Source organism: Aphelocoma coerulescens, chromosome 18 (assembly GCF_041296385.1).
Source record: "Aphelocoma coerulescens isolate FSJ_1873_10779 chromosome 18, UR_Acoe_1.0, whole genome shotgun sequence".
In the NCBI taxonomy this organism is placed as follows: Eukaryota; Metazoa; Chordata; class Aves; order Passeriformes; family Corvidae; genus Aphelocoma; species Aphelocoma coerulescens.
In genome coordinates this window covers 6168059-6188326 of record NC_091031.1, presented here as the reverse complement: position 1 = coordinate 6188326, position 20268 = coordinate 6168059, and the positions used below count along the sequence as shown (strand labels likewise).

The window sequence follows — 20268 nt, the reverse complement described above, 5'->3', positions numbered from 1 at the left end:
CTGTTTTGATAGCATGTTCTTCACTGTGAGTGGACAGATCTGAGCATTTCCTCCCATTATTAGGTTCTTAATACCTGTTATCATCATGGCATGAATACCTGGTCCTGCCTGTGGTGTTGACTGTTCATCGAGGTCAACACCACAGGCTGCCATGAGTGCATCACCTGCCAGGTACCTCCCGTCTGTGCTGAGCCTCATCACAAGCAAAAAATCCCAGTCCTGATCTGAATGGCTCAGGCAGGGATGGCAGTGAGGCCACATTCAGCCCTTCCTAAGAATATTGGGCTCTGTGTGCAGCCAGACTCTGCTGAGCACTGCAGACAAAGTGCTCAGGTTGGAGGCTTTACCCTGGGCAGGTGTTGTGTGGGCTCTGAACTCGCAGCCTGTGTCAGCTGTTTGATCCTGCAACTTTTATCTTTTTGCTTAAAGGCTTTGTGATAAGATGTGGCTTTCTCTGGCTCCTCAGAGTCTCCTGACAGAGCTCCATGCCTGATCTGAACAACTGGGGCTGGATGTCTAAATGGCAAAACACTTAATTCTAAATTTTATTTGGGCAGAACACTTAATTCTAAATTTTATTTGGGTCTATTTCTGCTGCAATCTATGACTAAAACAAAAACCTAGGCAATTCATGGCAAGATACACTCACAAAATGGAGTTAGAAATGTTGACAAATATACTTGTGGTGGCCCAGTATGATTGCTCCCTTTCTCAATTTGCAGGGCTCCTATATTGCAGCCTAATCCAAAGTACAGCATGATTCCTTCCAAGGGCTAGTCCCTTCTATCATGTGTCTACCTCCCCTTAAATCCCTTCAATCAGCTTTCAGTAAAATAGAAAATAGGGTTTATTACTTATTAAAAGCTTTATGATGGAGGCCTGGCTTATCTTCCTTACCTTCTGTCACTGAAAAACTTGGACCAACAACTGCTGGATATTTGTCCAAATATAGATTAATGCATTGTGCATGTTATGCTCTCAGTAACTTTACTCTGCACCCTAAGTGAAGCTTAAAAGAACCCAAACAAGTAGGAGAAACAAGTTTATAAGTTATATATAGATCCCTCAAACATATTGAAAGCATGTGACTTCCATTGTTTTTCAGTTTTTTATTAGCTAGGTAAAACTAAGGCGGTAATTTTGCTGTTTTCAATTACAGAATTTGACAGTGTAGTACTTGCTGTGTGACATTTCTGTTGTGTTGTGGATTTTTCAGATTACTGCACGGTGTTGGAAGTCATTGGAAACGCTTAAAATGAAATAACTCGAGGATCAAGTATATTACAGATATACAAACAGGATCCTGGAAATTAAATACCTTGAGGATCAAGTAATTTATATGTGTGCTAACAGGATCCTGGGAATTAAATAACTTGAGGATCAGATATTATACTTGTGCTAAGAGGATTCTAGGTCAGGGTCACCTGCTGCAGACAGAGCACCTTTGTGCCAGTCCTTCTCACCAGAGCCTTCCCTGCTCCTTGCACTGAGCAACCCAACTGTTGACAGTTTTGGATTCCTCTCAGTTTTCCATCTCCATCCTGACAGTCCCCTGAATGCCAGTCCTGGCCTGTTCTCACTTTACAAGCTGTAATCTTTCCAAACCACACAGACCCTGGACTTTCCTGTCAGGTGCTCCTTGCACTGTTCTCTTCAGGCACAGATAAAATAACATTGTTGTCACATTAAAACTCCCTGGCAGTTCCCTCACACTTTGTATAGTGCCTGTTCTTCCATTTGGTGTAAGCACTTCCTTGCTGCCAGAGCATTTTCTGGCTTCATCTTGCTTTCTGTGAACTTAAATGTGGTACAAAGTGAGCATCAGGGATGGGATATCAGGAGGCCTGACCCCTCTCCACACTGAAAAGAAAACCAACCTGAAAAAGCCCTCAATATTCAAGAAGGTCAAACATGCGCTGTGTGAACTTGTTAAACACGTTTATTGAGTTCTTGACAGTAACCAAACACAGTGAATGACCATTATAAACTAGAAAAAAGGCATTTGCTTTTACTTGGTCAGCTCCTGCTTTATCTGTGAAGAAAAAGTATCCCTTTCACCACCAATTTACAGGATTGAATGTTTGTCCCAATAATGGCTTCAGCTAGGAAAATGGCAATTTTAAACTGAGATATGTTTCAACTGCTTTCTGCTTCTGAGCCCAGTTCCTGTTAATGATGGACCATAAAGTGGAGTTAAAGTTATACCACCTCTAAGTGCATTCCCAATTGTCATTAACTCACTTAAATGGGCTGCAAAGAAAGAAATGAAGTAAAAAAAAAAGAAAAAAAAAAGAAGAAAAAAAAGAAAAACACAAATAATGCATCCACAAGTGGTAGAGGGTTATTATTTCAGAAAGGAAAAAAGAAATCAAAGCAACTTTACTAAATTAATTTGTTAAACACATTTATTGAGCTGTTAATTGTAACCAACACAATGTATGATCTGTTGTAAAACAAGAAACAGAAAATGGATCAATTCTGATTTTGCCAAATCCTACTACAGATTTGTGACAGAGGGAAATATTTCAATTTCCTTTATATTCTGCAGTGATATATTTACAATACTTATCTCTCAAAGTCTGTCCCTTTTTAAATTAAATTAACAGAAAGATCATAACCTAGAAATAGGTTTCCTTTACAGTAGTCTTGTTCTGTCTTGTCAGTATCCATTAATGATAGTGAAATAATGAGAGCTTTCCAAGGATTACTTGGCACACAGAACACAACTCCACTTTGATGCTGTACCGAGCCACCTTTTTTCTTTTTTTTTTCTTTTTTTTTTCTTTTTTTTTTTTTTTTCAATTGGGGGAGGGGGGGAGCAGAGGAAGAATTAATTTCATATGTACAAAGGCTGAAAAGTCTTTCTGTGTGACTCTAAATTAGTTCAGGAAAATTGTAATCACATTTACTGTAATACTGATTTGGTTTTTTGTTGTTGTTTGTTTGTTTTTTAAATGGCCACCGATCATATGAATGAATTTTGAGGAGTTTTCCAGCACGGCAGCTCTTTTCCCACAGCACGTGGTGCACGTGAGCCCAGAGAGGGAGGTTGGGTGCATTGTAGATGATGTCAATTCCCAGAAGGAGCATTCCACTGAGGATTTGGGTTTTGCCTGCTCTGTCTCACTTACTTGAGGAGCCATTCATTTACTGGAAGAGAAACAAACAAAAACCATTATGCTTTAATAAACTCCAAATATGAAACTGGTTTAACACTGGGAATCAAATTATTTAGCACTGTGTTAGGCACTTAGGCAAAATGGCTTAAAAAAGCCAGGAGGTTCAGTTTCCTCCTCTTTCTAGAAAAGAATTAAGTCTGAATGACTGTTTCTTTGAAGTACTGCAACACAGTCATCTGCCTTGCTGCTGAAAATGTCCTTTCTTTACCAGCCTTCAGTGCTACTCCTTCATAATGATGATATTACCGCTGGGAGGGCACTTCAATACCATTATTTCAGCCAACACAGTTGTGTGCATGGGCTCAAAGATGCATGAGACACATTAGAGCTCAGTTGTGAGCCACAGCTGTGGCATTTTAAGACTCTAACTGCAGGTGACTGAGCTGCTTCATTGTTTAATATCAATGCTTGACACTACATGCAGCAATTTAGGTGTTTGTTATGGTGGTGCACCTCGAAAGTGAAATTAAGTCTTATAAATTATTAATTTTGTGTGAGATCAGTTGTCATAAAGACTAGCTCATCTCCCCTTGTGGGTGAGTAAACCAGAGCAAAATGCACTTTTTAAGGTGAGAAGACTTTAAAATGAGGCTAAAAAACCAAGGGCCTGTCCTATTTACTTCTAAAACACATATTAGATGTCCCAGGCTATTTTTTGTCATGCTTTTCCTGCACATTTCCTCATCTATTTCAAGTGTGTGGCATTTGACTGACACAGTTATTCCCCCAGATCTGGAGTTTTATGTGTTTTTATTTGTGTGTTTTCTCATGCCCTTGGATTTCTCAAAGAAAGGAGCTCAGTGCAAGCATGGAAGGGGTTATTCTGGAGGTGGAACGTACCTCTATACTGTAGTTTCTGTGCTCTATTGTTTGGACAATCTTTTCCCTGTAAACTAAAGTTGATATTGGTTCGGATACATCGATTGTTGAGAGGCTGGACTGGTCTGAAATTGTCGCTCATGCTCAGAAATATCTGTGATGGTTGATTCTGGCTTAGCAGTCGTAAAGAATGCATCTATAAACACAAAACAAGGGGTTTTTAGTACTGGTCTTTGCTGTAAGTAAACAACATACAACACTATTAAATAGATAAGTCAATATTTGGAAGTAAAGCAGAATTTCAGTAAAACAGAATTTAAGTTAACGCTGACAGTTTGTAGTCAGAGGGAACTTAAAACCATTCCTTGTGTGCTCCTCTGTTTCTGAGCTCCATTTTAAACAAGAGTAACCAGTTTTGTGGGGAGCAAATGAAAATAGTATTGAGGTGTCCTTGGGTGAGCAGGAAACAAATGGAATCCACAGAGCTGGATGGCAGCAGCTGGTGCAAAGCAAATGAACTTGATGAATGACAAGAGCTAATTTCCTGAATCACTGTAGCTTTCAGTTGAGAAGCCAGAGCTTTGGTTGTTGTTGTAACTCAAGAACCAGGTAGGGGCAGGCAGGATGGGAAGGAAAACTGACAGTGATGCTGCTGAAGTCGTGAAATTAATGATGTTAAAAAGTGAGAGCCTCTCTCTGGTGACAGGTCTGTCATGATACTGTCTGTGCTGTGACTGTGAGTGTTCCTACAGCAGACTCTGGCCTTCTTCTGAGATGGTTTCACAGCACAGAGGGAATTACTGAATCATCCTGTGCATCCAGCACTGGTTGGCAGAAATGGCTGTTATAGTGACTATGCAACTCTTAATTGATTCAAGTCAACCAAAATCAGAGAGGGAAGAAGTAGTTTCAAGTTATAAACCAGAAATCCTCAATATTTTGGTTTAAAGATATAAAAAGAAAGTATCTTCCCCATCAGTGTACAATTTAAGAGGTTAGTTTATGGCATTTAATTGGGAAATCCAGTAGATAGGTTTTATGTACTGGAAGTTTTAACAGCTTCTAGGGAAAACTTGAGCTGGGCATTGCTCTTTCAGTCTGAGTACACAACGTAATTAGTAAATTTCCACAAAATCCATTTGCAGCACTAATAATGGAGGATATAAATAACCATTAAAGCATGACAAGGAGCAAGTATCACGAGGTTATAACCCATAGGTAGCAGCACAGACCGGAAATATTCTAATCCTTACTTTGCACATTAAGGTTCTACCTAAAAATGTTGCTTGCAGGAAAATATTCAGGTCCTGTGTTTGAAAAGTTCACAATATTCAGCATTTTTGCCTGTGCCTAGCTGTGTTATTCTCCCAAATCACCAGTTTAGAAAAGAAACAAAGTGCTTTTTCTGCCTCCAGACTAAACTGGACACAAGGAATATCACAAAAATAAAACATCTCAGGCTTTTAAAAGTCATCTTATTTACAATATTAATATGATTTTAAATCCCAAAGTGATATTTAGGGTTGTTTTCTTGTTCCTCATTTCATTTCTCAGGCCAGATTTCTTCTGCTGCCTGCGTGGGGCAGGCAGATGGTGGTTCAAGTATTCCTTGGGGTTCCAGCACGTAAGAGAGGAGGTTTTAGTTCAGCTCACAGCTCTTTAGGCAACTCACTGAAGGAAACTCTGGAGAAGAGGGCAAAGTGTTAAATTTGCTGTTTTCTGATGCCAGGCATTGGATTGTAAGCGAGCTGTACAGAAATGTAGTTTTTGAGACTTTTCCACTGATGTGTTTCCTCAACAGCTTCCTTTTGGATGTGAAATTGTGTTTTCTCTTGCATAATTTCTTCTGCTTCTCTCTAACAGGGGCTTCAATATGTCAATCTGATTTTTCCAATGATATTTGTGGTGTATATCCTGTAATTTTATTCTATACCAGAAAGCATCAGCTTATTTTATTTCCAGAAGGCTCCAGATACTGTATCTCTGTCACATTAATGTGCTATCAACATGTATTTATTCAGACCTAGGAATGGCCTCTGTTATCCTTAATAACCTCAGTTATGTTTGTACAACACTGCTGTACTTGTTTTAGAGTCCCCAAGTAACAGTTCACAGCATCACAGAATAATGCAGTTGTGAACAGACTGCTGGAAACCACTTGTTTCAAACCCTCACTGAAAACAGGGCCCCCCCCTCAAAGTTTGAGTGTGTAGATACTGATGGAACTCTAAACAGTTAATATTTTTATTTGGCAAAAAACCTCTTTGATGCTTTTGCAAACTGTATAAATTGCATGCAGAGATCCCTACAGCGCAAGGCTTGAATCTAATTTGTTTATGTAAAGCTATAAATATTATGTTTAAAATATTATTTTGTACCTATCCTAGATTGAGTAATTTGTAAATTGCTTTACCTGCATCCTTGTTATGTAGACAGGTTTGTTCATTATTATCCAGCTTGCTGTTTCATAGCAGGGTGGAATTGTCATTGACCCATCATATGTAATGAAACTAGATGTCTCTGGATAAAGTTCCTCAATATTAAGCCCCTGTAGTAAATATGCATCATCTGGAGAACAAAGGAGGAAAACAAATGAAGTAGAACAGTAGCATCACAAAAAAACCCCAAACCCAAAACAACAAAAACAAACAAACCCTCCCCCCCACACTTCATGTCTCCTAGTTCCAGAACATGATGTTGAGTTTTACCAAAGAATGAAGTTTAACAGCTGCACATTTCTGTATGCTCCAGCAGATTAGACAAGAACAAGTAACACAGTAGCATCCCTGATCCTGCTTGGTGGAGCTGCACTGAGATTCACATTCACACACTGAGAGCTGAGCATGGGCACTCACAGGGGAATTCTGAATCACATTTGGGGACTGGAGTCAAAGGCTTCTTGAAGTTGCAGTTATTGACTGAGAGGCAGAAGCCTTTGGAGAATGCTGACTTTCCATCTTTTGGGGTGATTAACAATTTTTGCTCAACAAAGCCTTGGGAAGGCCAAGAGAGTTAAAACTTAATTGCCCTCCTGGCATGAGAGGAAGTTGCAGTTAATGTGTGATAATAAAGCTGCTCCATTAAACCTCCTGGCCTTGCATTTGTACAGTGGGGTGGGTGCAGTGCCAGCTCCCTCAGAAAGCTCAACTCTGGGTGGAAAGCTTGCTGGGAAGGAGCATCAGGGTCCCTGCCTTTATTGTAAGGTGCCCTGGGAATTAATGAGGTGTATTCCTCTCCAGCAGAATTTATTTTGTGGATATGTACCAAAATATAATGAGATACGGTTTTATCTTTCAAAATCCATCAGAGTTCCTCAGTGTTTCCTGCACTACCTGCACTATTTCCCTTGGGTAATGCTAGCCCTTACAGTACTTTTGGCAGTGCTGTCAAAGCTAAAACTCAGATTTTCCTGCCAAATCTTAGGCTGTAGGAGTTCATCCACTCAGGGATAAACATCTTTTATTACTGATACACTGCTGCCTGTGTGTATCTCGGAGGAAGCTGGGGTGGTTATGAGTTGTAACATGGTGAGATCTCTTTGAACCCTTTCACTCCTGTGTGGTGTCTCCAATTTGGTTCATTTGCAGAGGGAACATTAAAATGCAGGCAAGGAAATTGCACACTGAGGTGCATTCCCTCTTTCAGTGCTCAACAAGGGCTGGCCTTGATTTGCAGAGAAATCCAAATGACCAAGGAAATGTGTAAGAGCTAAAAAAGAAAGGCATAATTTAACTTGAATTTAACATATTGTATCTGAAGGACAAAACTTAGATGAGCAAAAGACTTGTCTCGTACAATCTAATGGAAAAAAAAGAAAGGCTGCAGACTATTGTCTTGGGCAACAGAAAATCAAAGAACACAGGCAGAGCAAATACGACCTTGTTTTTTATTTTAACACAGCACAGTCAACATGGTCCAGGGTTTTGGGGCAGCAATATTGGCAGTTACAGCATCAGTTAAAGTGTCAGGGTGAGAGTGTAATGTTTCTGCCTCATTGACCAGAGCCTTACTGTTATTTCATATTTTAAATGTGTTTGTTATTTTACAAAATAAAATCTTGGCAGGTCCTCTCATGTTTGTCAAAAATAGAGCCCTCTGCCCTGTCCCTGCAGCTTGAGCCAGGGTGATTTTCCTGCTGCATGGCTGGCTGGATCCTCAAGCAGAGGGGAAGGTGCCATTAGTGTCTGGTAGGTGGCTGACTGTCACCTGTTTTAACATGCCCAGGCTTCGCTGGCCCATGGCCTGTGATAGCCTCTTTCTAAACCCAAATTTTCCATGAAAACACTGTCAAAATGCAGTTATATTTGAACAGGTAGAGATGACTGAATACACCTGTGTCCTAGTCATTAAAAACATTATTTGCAGTGCACTGGTAATTTTGCTAGAATTGCATCAGAGGAGAAGGGATGGATTTTTTTCATGCCAGTGCCTGTTTTCATGAGTCATCACACACTTTTCCCTTTCCCACATGAACATCCTGTTCATTATTTATAAGCCATGGAGCATGGTGTGTTTAGCACCAAGTGGCACAGAGTCAGGCAGAAGAGATCCCTAAGGACCAGATCTGTTTTCTCACAGCCATATTGGCTTCAGCTGGGCTAAAATGATTTAAACCAGGTAGAATTTGCCCTGAAATGTTTACTAGGAGATGGAGAGCTAACTGAAGATTAACACAGATGAGGGATATTGATATGGAAAACTGGAGGAAAATACCACTTCAGGAGAAGTGGAAGATAGGGGTGAATAAACAAGAGTTTGTCTAAGAAAAAGCAGTACTTATCAATGCCTGTATATGAGTTACATTCCCATGGGAAGTCAGATGACTCCATGAGAGAAGACTACACAATAAGGATTTGGTTACCAACATTATTCCCATGAACAGGTCTGCCCTTATCCCACATCTTGGTAAGGCTTTCCTACTCCAGAGCTGAAGCAGACCTGGTGGGTCAGTATTAACACCAGACTGCAGCACTTCAAAGTCTTGCTTGTATTTACTGCAAATATGTTCAAAATGCTCAAAATCACCACATGTGATCTCCTGCCAGTGACAAACTTCTTTTCATAAACCCATTCAGCCTTTCCTAGATCCTCTGCATCATTCCTATCTACAGCCCACAATCTGTTTCTCTTGATCTGCTGGTACCTTAGGGTGATTTCCAAACTCAGGAACTGTTCTCTCTACAAATTAGATTTAATTAGATTTCACACTCATTTACATAAAGGCCTTGACTCTGACAATTTACTTAGGAAATTATAGAAATCCTTTTATCCCTAGATTTGTAATAAATGTATGGGGTTGGCTTTCACAGCAAATTCTTGTATGTTCTCTTTATAATAATGTTTGTTATAGGGAATTGAGTGGAGGAAGGTACATTTGATTTTAAAGTTCATGTCATGATAATCCAGAAGAGGATCTAGGTTAGATTTACAGGGTAAGGAATGTAGAGATCCTCAGTTTCTCTGCTTACCAGACAATGACAAGAGCAAATTTTTATGAGGAATTTTGTGAATCTAAAAAGTTACTTTTTTTTCCCTACATTAAGCAAACAGTGGGTGAAAGCTCATGTAGCAGAACTGTTTTGAAAGAAAACTAACTTATCCCCTCAAATGGCACACTTAATGAGCACTAATACAGCAGTTTTTCTTTTGAGATATCCACACAGCTTCTGACTAAAGGCTGCTTGAAAGAACCCTTGTTTCAGCTTGCTCACAGTAGATTCTTTGGGCTGCGATAACAGAATAAAATAAGCATTTAAAATCTCCTTAAAAATTCCTTGGAGTCCACTTTACTTCATTGTAGCCATTAATACCTAAGGGTAGAAATTTCCCTTTTAATGCATTTTGCCTGTGGAAATTTCATGCAGCAGGAGAGATAGCACTTAATGTTGTTGCTGTTCTTTAAACAAAAAAACCACCTTTATTTATGTTATGAACTGTCCTGACTCTGAACCAGTGTTCCATTTATCATTCCCTCCACACTCCTCTTGAGCACACTGGGCCTGGGCATTTTGTCAGCACCGTGCTGAGTATTGACTTCAGGAGTGGAGCCGTAAAGCAGAAGCTGAAAAACTCCAGCTGCTAAAGGCACACTAGAAATCCTTGCAGTGTAAGAGGTAAAATTAGTTTTCAGCAATGATGCTATAATCCATCATGCAAGACAACTGCAAAATTACTTTCAATAACACTTCCACGTTTCCAATTTACACTAAAAATTCCCAGTCAATACTTGTTACTACAGTAAGTAACCCAATGCCCTGTGGAATATTGTGTGCATTGTGTGTCTGCCAGGGGTTTAATTTTAACAGATAAACTTAGCAAAAACAGTGGTTACAAATTAAAGCACTTCTGTTAATCACTGCTTTTCCAGCCTGTGTTTCGTGTGTTCATCTTCATGTGAGATTTCATGTAGTAAACCCAAGTTAGGTGTGATTGGAATTGTCTTTCCCTTGTATGGAGATAAAACAAGCAGTGGGAGGTTGTGGGATGCTGACAGCTCCAGAGAGGAGAAGTTCTCACTGTAAATGCAGCATACAAATGAAATATTTGGTATTGGGAAGCTGTGGCCCCATGGGAGAACATCTGGTTGATCCCCAGACAGAAGCTGGGAATATGGAATTTGTGGGTGAAAGAGCTGGAAAAAGCACACATAGCCTTAACAATAATTCCCTGTTTCCAGGATGCTGCAGCAGCACTGGTAGGCAGGAAGCTCTTGCAGAACAGCATGGTTGTGTTTTTGCAAGGAATCAAGACAAGCAGTTTAAAAGTGAGACTGATCTGCTTCTTCCATGCAGAGAACATTTGATACTGATAGAACAATCTGGAAAAAACATTCTGAGGAGAACCCTCTGTTGCCTTCCTTCACATAGGTATTGTAGAGAACTGAGTTTTATCATCACAGAAGCCTCTTATTTGGGCCAAAGATGTAACAAGATTTGTTAACTGTCAGGTAAAATCAGAGAAGCATCAGTGGGGTGAAAGGTATGTGTGTTGTAGGAGAGGACAAGGAACTATTTGTGTTATCAGTTTGCTGTGTACTTTCTGAAAGTTAAATTCTGGTATTGCTGAACTTAAGAACTTCATGGCAGTTTGGAATATTTGACAAAGGAAATGAGGTTTTCAGGAGGAGGTTTAATTTGTTATACATGTTTTTCATTACTCTCTCTAAGATATCTTAATTAAGCTCCAGTTTTCCACAAGGTCAATATACGAACATGGAATTATTGAGGATCATCAGTTTAAGGCTTTCCAAATGTGAGTACAACAAATATACAAGCTATGTTAATGACCTCTTTCTGTATCTGTTAAATGCAGCAGTTGTTGAATAGGAATGTTGTAACTTTTCTGTACAAAAAGAAAACACTGATGAATACTAAATCCAGTTAATGGTGCAGCATCTTGACATAACCAGATCTGCTATAATCCCGGCTGCTCCACATGTCCCTTTTATTGCTAACAGTAGGCAGTTTCTCCTGAGCATTCTGTGTGAATACAGTATATGTATGTGTCAAATATAATTTCATTAATCTGTTGCACCTTCAGACATAAAACAGACTTTGAAATTCAAAATTCATTTGATAAAGTGATGACCGAATGAGATTTTTCACATTCCTGAGTTTATCTTGTAGAGTTGCTGGCAATGCAAACCTGAATTTCTGCCCATAATGAAGTGCCTCTTATTTCAAGATCACTAAATGTGTTATCTGATACTGAAAGAATACAGCTCTTACCAGAGGAAATGAAAAGAAACTTACTCTTATATGTTATTCTCGTTATGGTGTCTCTGTTAAGCATACGATTTAGAAATGGATTTGATGATTCAGATACCTACAGAAGAGAAAATGGATAATGTCAAAATCTTCTCACAAACATTTCCTTGCCAGAACTGCAGCTCTTCCACGTGTGCACACACACTCTCTGATACTCCTCCAACTGGGTTCTGCCTTTTTTTCATTGTTATGGGAGAAGGAAATAATTACTTAGTTGTTTTTCTAATGAAGCTTGATAGAAAGTTGGTAAAATAAATAAAACACAGGGATGGGAGAACAGGGTGAACAGAAATCACCGCCTGAATAAAAGCATGAGCACAGGTTTCTTCTCCAACAGCTTTGATGGAATTTGCAGGTGGTTGATATACTAGGCAGGATTTTAATTAGTATTCTATTATTTTATTTATTAATAAATATAATTTCCTTGCATCAGACTATTTTAATTGCAAATTAAAGCTCTCTTCTTCTGGTTTATGTCTGGGTAACATATGAGGTAACAGCTCATGTTCAGGTGGAATTTCCCATGTATCAGATTCTGCCCCCTTGTTGCCTCTTCCCTGTTGCTCAGCAGCCCTGAGCAGAGCCTGGTCCATCCTCTGACACCTCCCTGCAGGTACTTCTAAATATTGACAACAATCTCTCTGTCTTCTCTTTAATTTTTCCCTTTTTCATGAATTCAAGTCAGTTTTTTGGGTCATAATACAATACATTTTGGATTAAAAAAAAAAAAAAAAAAGGTAGCCTAAATATCTTTCTTAAATATTAGATCTGTATGAAAATTGTCCTTTTATATCTAATTATTCGGTATGCTCTGTGAAATGCATACTTTAATTCTGAGGCTAATGCTTTGTTAGGAGCTTTATGAAATGGGATTAGAGTACTAAGGGGAACTAATAGATATCCCATACCTAAGGTGTGATGAGGTGAATTTCAGCATTACTCAGAAATACACACTTTTTTAGACTGATGAAACAGAGCTACATAATGGCAGAATATTAACAATATTTGGAGGGGAGAAATACATTCTTTATATAAAATTAGAGAAAAGGTTTCTCCAATGTAATTAAAGAGGTTAGATTACTATAAATTATAGACATAAATATCTACCTTGAATGCAACAGGATGGAGACTAAATAAAATATTCACATGTCTTTGTAGTTCTGTGAAATGGAAGATATTAGAAGTTCTACTTTAACGTTCTTTCAGTTTTGATAGTTTAAGATGTTTTAAATAACTCTGAGAAAAACTGATTTTGCTGGCTTTGACACATCAGCATGATATGCCCTCTTTCCCAGGGCCTCAACCTACTAGAAGAGATTGGATGAATAACACTTCACGAAGAAACACAAAATCTGCAAAGCTAGTAACTTCTGTCATACCCAATAAAGTGTTATGAGTGATGTTTGTGATGTAAGGGGTTTTTTCCCCCTTCCTTAGCCCTTTTAATTTCCCTTCTATTGTAAAAGCTTTGGAGCAGAGATGGTGTGCTCAGTTCAGGATGAAGCTGTCTCTGGATTCCAGATCAGAGCCTCTGGGCATTGCTGTAGCATAATGAGGAGTCTAACTCCTACATTTACAGTTCAGGGAAGAGTTTACTGTCTATATATTAGGAATCTGTAGTACTGAATACTTACTTTCATAAATATGGAAACTACCACCAACCCATTAGGACTCTTTGCAGCTTCTGTGACATTTGTGTACAGCTCATGGTTATAGTGGATCAGCTGAACCTAGAAAAGGGTGAAGGGAAGGATTACAATTAACCAGTGGCAAATCATCCCATACAGTATTTGCAAATACTCCCCACACACCCCTCAGTTTGTATCAGGGTTCCATCTCTGTTTTGGGTACTTTGTAGCAGGGTAATTTTTCAGGCATTTGCAGCATGTGTGATTTTAATAATTTCAGTCACCCTCTGGCTCCAACTGGTACAGCAGCAGCGTGTCTTCTTCTGAATTGCCAGCCAGTGAATTCACCCACATCCAGTTACAGATTGCACTGCAGGGGCTGACATCATTTCCCTGTTCCAGCAGCACTTGCCATGGGCACCAAGTAATCTGTACTCTGCAGCCTCAAGCCAAGCACAGAGGAATCAGGGGTTGAAACATTTGAGGAAACATATGGGGATATGAGTTTGGAACTGTTAAAACCAGCACTTGCAGAATTCAAAATACTGATATTCATTGCCCCAGATTCTGCAAACTTGGTAACAAAGGCTCCTACAGGTAAGCAGTTACTGTATTATTGTTAACCAGGTTCTCCTTAGCTCCTGCAGCTTTCCTTCTGCTTTTTAGTTTCATGACTTGCTGGAACTTTTAAATTTCAAAGGCACAGTTCCTTTCTTTCACTGCTTTGTAAATACCTTACCCAGAACCTTGATATTTGATTTGGCTGGGATCACCAGCCACTGCTACCATTTACATTGCAATTTGTAGCTTTTTTAAAAAAAAAGATGAACAAATTTAATGAACTCTGGTGGCAGTTATGTACTTCTGAACAGATGAAAGTCTAGTCAGCTTTATTTAGCCTAAAGATCTTTCCTAGTTTTCAGATGCCAATTAGAAAAGGAAGGTTCTTGTTCTGGCATTGTCAGAATTGCAGCAGCCTGATGTTCACATTTAAAAATCAGGTCTGTCTTTCATGTGCTGATAATTCTAAAGGCTGTCCAGAGAAATTCCTGGACTTACATGCTGTGAACAAGATCGGGATTAATTTGGTTTATATCTGGTAATCTTTGTAACTGTACAAATGGTCCAAGACTAAGAGTGCCAGTAAAGAAATGTCATTATAATGTGCTGTCCATGTTTATAATGAGGGAAAAACCAACCCCTAAACCTCACTGAAACAGGGTTTAATGCCTGCATTGGTGACATTGTCTTTTGGATGAACGTGAGATCTGGTAATTCAGTAGTGAAACACAAAGGTGAGGAGTTTTCTGCAGGAATGATGTCCCTACAGGATCTGCTGTGCACAATCAAGTTACACAGACTAAACCTCACTTTGCCACTCAAAAATGTAAGTCCACCAATCCATGTGCTGATCTGAATTATAGCAGCATCCCAAGTTATGTGTAACCTACACCATTATTATCTCAGTCCAAGATAAGGTGAGAAATGAATGATGTGTTCAAACAGTTCTATTTCCCACATTCTGCCCTGGCTGCAAAATGTATTCTTCTTGTAAGTAAATTACTCAGAATCTGAACTCATAAGCTTTATATAAAAGTCCCCTAAGCATTGTCATCTCACCACCCCCCAAGTCCCTTTGTGATGCTGTTTTAGTGCTTGGACATTGATGTAAAAGGGGGCAATGGAAATTCTGAAAGAGAAAATTTGCATTGGTAAGATCAGAAGATTTTTGGTGCGTAGCTTTGCTATTTACAGCCAGCAGTTCACAGACCAAAAAAATAAGGTGAGGGTCAAAAGTACTGCTGTGATGCATTAATTTCAATTACTTTTGTCCCGTGTCAGTTGGGAATTATTGGTTGTTTTTTCTACAGTCTACCCAGTTGGCATTTTTTTAAGGCAAGCAAACAAATCAAACTGCAGTGAAAAAGTGAAAATGTCAAAGGAGCCAGTGGAGTCCTCTACCAAATCCTGACAGTCAGAAAGCAGGACAAGAGAAGGTCTCATAAAGAATTAATGATGGCATTTACTCTACAGCACACAGGAGTTACAATGCTTCTTAGTCATCAGTTTGTGGTACTACTGAATTTCAGTAACATCACTTTTCTGGGGACTGTGCACTCACTGAAATTTTTAGGTTTGGTCACATATTTTTCTTTTTACGTACAACTCTTCACCCAGGCAGCCAAAATAACTTGTGAATTATCAAGGAAATAAGTGATGAAATCTGCTTTAGACTAGACCTTCTTTTGTACAAAGTCCCAAAATAACAATGAATTAGATAAACTCATTTTACATAACAAACCAGAATGCTGAGTGCAGAAGTGGGTAAAGGCAAGGGCCAAGTTCTCCTTTCACCCAGGAAACTTGAGTCAACATCAAACTCTTGTTTTGACTGATGGAACTTATGGAAATAAAACCCCTCAGCTATATACAACCACATACAGGATATTTGTCCCAAACAAAGGTCTCAGTGCCTAATGAAGGGAGACTTTTTTTTTTCTTCTCAAACCTGTCACTTTCTCTGTGTTGGAATTGTATCCTTCTTCCTTGTACCCAAATTAATTTTAAAGCTGTTTCCATGGTACCATGGTTAAATTCATTAGGTTTATCTTTTTTTAAAAAAAGGTTGACCATCTAAGGAGACATCATTTTCAAAGTTTCTCACATGGAACAGGCTAATTTTAAAAGATTCAAATGAACAAGTGTCTTAAACACAGAATACAACAGGATAAAAACCATAATCCCCTATTAAATTCCCTCTGAGAAGAATTTCTTTAAGTTGCTTGAAATTCTTGTAAACTTTTGGTCTGTATAAAATATTACTGGAGTCTTCCACAAAGGTGAAGCCACATAAGTAAAATTGCTCATCTATGAAAATCTCACTTTTCAAATGATGACACTGTATTAAAAGCATATCACAACAAGAGCAGACTTACAATGCTGAAAGCACCCTTTGAGTTTAGGTTGGGTTTCAGGGCTCAAAGACAATACAGAATCTTGTTCTAACCTATTGATTTACTTTGGAAGATTCCCCCTTTAAGATTAATTTGCCACAGAATAACTGATAGCTCTTTGTTTTCCTCCAGTTACAGTTCTATTTGTCAGGAAAAAGAAGAGAATTAAGATTAATTACTCTCTTTTAGCTGGTGAAAAACCAGAATATGGCTTTGTTCCATCACCCAAGAATGTGCACTGGACCAGAACCAGAAGTTTTTAGCCTCTCAAGACTGTCCATGTTCTGCTGCAGCCAAACATGGAGCAATAGGAAACTCAGGGAATTTAGAATATTGCAGTACTTCACACACATTTTTCCACAGTCCTCTTGGGAATAATAGAATACCCTTTATTCTCACTTGAAGAGTTATAATTGAGTACATAAACATTTTTGATTTGTAAATGACAAGGGAGGTAAAGCATGAAGTAAATGGCAGCAAGGAACAGCTCATCTGTAACCATAAAATTTGTATTATGCTGCACTACCTGATAAACTGTTGGGATACCTCGCTGAGAGCAAGCACAGAGTATGTTTCCAGCACAGCAGGGAACAAAAGCAAATGAAATTGCTCAAGAAGACAGGTTAAATATTTGTTTTGATTCAGAGTTCCTGTAAGAAGTGTCTAAGATATCATTAAGGAAAATAATTATGCATTTTTGTTTATCCAAAGTTTAATAAAAACAACAAAAGAAATGTAGTTTCTGCATGGTGGGTGCCCAGTGAGGAAAATAATTTTACTGAGTTAAAAGCTAGTAACAACAACAGTTATTCCACTGTTAAAATATAGTTGGTCTTACAGGTCTTGTAAAACCCTTTGGAAAGAGCAGTAATGTCACATCACTCAAGAGTTATTTATGGCATTAATTTTGTGGGCATGAACAGGTATGAGATCAGTGCAATTTGTGTGACTGACAAAACTATTTTTAAAATTGTCCTAAATTAAATGTACCTCCTGCTTTGTGGAAAGGCATAGCATCAGCTGTGAGAGCATGGACCAGCTCCTCAGAACCTGTGGTCCTGATCTGTCTTGTTTTCCTGGACCAATCCCTGGCAGTGGTACAGGGGAATTTTCTTATCTTTGAAGAACAAACCCATCTTCTCATGCCCAGGGTACCCAACCATGGAATGTTAGTGTTTGACAAGGTGGTGTTACTCACATCCTGATTAATTAATCCACAGATCGACCTTTTATTCTTTATGTATGAGCTCACAGCAGTGAGGTGCTCTCGCTTTCTTTATACATTGGTAACATGATCTGTACGTGATCACCTGTACTTCCAGCAGTTTATTGCATTTTAGCAAAGTACTGCAGTTTTAAGATTAAAATTGGTTAAAAGATTAACTTTGCTATGTTAAACCAAGGAGAAAAACTGCAAAAAACCAGTTGCTTGAAATAAGTTTTTATCTCTGACTCTCTTTGATGTTCTCTTTATTAAAACTGCAGTTACTTAGGCTGTTGCTGACATGTGGTTTGTGCATTGTTTTGTGTTTTTACTGGTTTTGACAGTTATTTTGTGATTTAAAAGAAATGTATATAAACAACTGGTTTAATAGAAAGGCTTGTCATCCACACTTATAGCTATATGCCAGCAATTGTATCCTAGATAAATAAACAATATTAGAATTATTTTTTACTTAAAAGAATAAGACTAAGAATGCATGGAAGGGACTCATTTTTCTCCTGCTTCTGAGCAGACAGCTGTGCAGAGAAATGCAATAATCATGCAGTAAAGTGGAAATGCAGTTGGGTTAACTACACTTGGCTGCAGAATCGACTTTATTGGAAATAATGGCATGCTTGGAATTATCGCTGAAGCTACAAATGGTGTCTAACCATTTCATTAGAGCAGTTGGTAACAAGAACTAACTTGCAGTAAAGGGTTTTCAACAGTGAGCCTTACCCTCAGGTAACCCCAGGGTTCCTTGGTAGCTCATTAACATGGGGAGTTACTTTCAGCATGTATTATGGCTCCTAAAAATGAATATATAATATATATAAAAAAGGATCTGCCATAATCTGCTTCAGGGTTGAAGTAGTTATCTCTAGTTATTTCTAGATGCCATTTGGGCTGCTGACCTGGTATCTTACACTGATGAGGCTCTAACAGAGCCTTATTCCTTGTTTATATGCAACCACTGCAGCTAGAAAATGTTAAAAAAAAAAAATGACCTAAATGAAATGTAGAAGATTAAGTCTTTCTCTTTAATATTTATATATACTCTGATTTCTTTCCTAAGTCTTACTTTAATTTACTTGCAAGTAGGAAACAAGACTAGTTTAGATAGTATTTAAAACTTGATGTTTCTCTTAAGCATCCCCAGGACTAAAATAAAAACTACAAATTACTGGCTGAGGAGACCAGATTGGTTGTGCATATCTCAGAATTTGCTCTCAGGACTTTCACCTTTGTGCCAACACCAAAAGATTAAGTAAATGATCGGCTGAAAAAGTAAAAGCGAGAGGTGGTGGATTCCTGCCATCCAAATGCTGCTGGAACTGTTGCAAGTGTCACAACCATTTGTACTCTCTTCTGCACAGCAGGAAATGCAAGGAAGGAAGAATCCAAATTGAGCCCCAGAGGTACAGAGGAGTTCCTTGGCTGCTGGTTGCTGAGTGACTCGGGGAGGGTTTTTGACAGGGGAGTCATTGCTGAGCCAGTTGCTCCAAACATGGATATTTTTGGCTGACCTGCCACTCAACCACTCTTGTCACTCGTCGTTAGCAGATGAGCAAGAGCTGGGTAAACATAAATAAATGACACTGCTCTGCAATTCACTTTGTGTGAGGATCAAATTGAAGTTTGAGGCTCAAATGTTTAATGTTGATTATGTCTTGGCTGATGCAGAATTTCACTGCGAGCTGTCATTTGGCACAGACCCAGTCCATCATCTACAAAAGTTGTATCTTAAGAGAGAATAGGGGTAATGTAGGAAAAAAGCCACTATTAGATGAGTCTATCATCATTTCTGGATTCGTGCAGGATTTTCTGACTAAACACTGCATTTAAATTGTTTTCTCATTTTAAATACAACAGATGCTCAGACACCATGATGATGAACTCGGTATAAACGCTCCATTTGGTAGATTCTGTTACATAATGGTGCTCTGAATTTCTGAGAGAATTCTGTGTTTCTTTAGCAATCAACCCAGAAAGCAGCAGAAAATGGTTCCTGCATGTCAAGAATGTGGGGAAGTGGTGATTGATGCTATTTCTGTTGTTCAGTGCATTGCCCTGAGACATTGAATACAAAGGACACCAGAGCAGGTCACTGACAGAGGAATTAGCAATTCAAGCCTTCTCCAAAAACCACCAGAGCTCTCATCCACCTTGCCAAAGAACCATCTGTAGCTCCATTTCTCTTCAGGGGCTGGGCATGATGGGCAACAGCAGACAGAGACACATCACAGACTGATGAATAAAAGGATGAGCAAAAAAAAGTTAAGAGAATTTAGTCTAGTGAAAATCTAGATCTTACCCCTTTTGTCCTAATTTCATCATCTAGTAGGAAAAAATAAAGTTTAATATACCTGATGTTAACTAACAAGTAAAGGTTAGTGTTAGGATTCCAAACCAGAAGCAGAAATAAGGCAATTATCAGTTTTACCTGCTCTTTTGAGCATGGAAGTGTGTTGTAAATTCAGAATGTTATTTTCCTATTTGTGACAAAAATGAAGCACGGGATTTGATATTTTTAAAATGCCAACAATGTGTGTATATGAGGAAAGGACAGAATAAAACTGAGGATCTATTTTAAGAAGCTGTTGGTACTGTCCATTGGAGAGGATGCTGTAGCCAGGTGGGGTACAACGTACCTCTTCTCCCAGGTAACAAGCAACAGAATAAGAGAAAATTACCTCAAGTTGTACCAGGGGAGGTTTA

At 38.7% G+C, this 20268-nt stretch overlaps 1 protein-coding gene across 2 annotated transcripts in view; it reads right to left on the bottom strand.

The window, feature by feature from the left end:
* Positions 1-1921: 1921 nt before the first annotated feature.
* The window catches only part of CA10 (carbonic anhydrase 10), a 189560-nt gene continuing 171213 nt past the window's right edge, over positions 1922-20268 (bottom strand). For both annotated transcript variants that reach the window (XM_069032537.1, XM_069032538.1), the window contains 5 exons: positions 13399-13494; positions 11750-11822; positions 6412-6566; positions 4020-4194; positions 1922-3150 (listed from right to left, as the gene is read on the bottom strand). In XM_069032537.1, the coding sequence (XP_068888638.1) occupies positions 3128-3150; positions 4020-4194; positions 6412-6566; positions 11750-11822; positions 13399-13494 (522 nt within the window). In that variant the 3' untranslated portion in view covers positions 1922-3127. The remainder of the gene's footprint in view (positions 3151-4019; positions 4195-6411; positions 6567-11749; positions 11823-13398; positions 13495-20268) is intronic.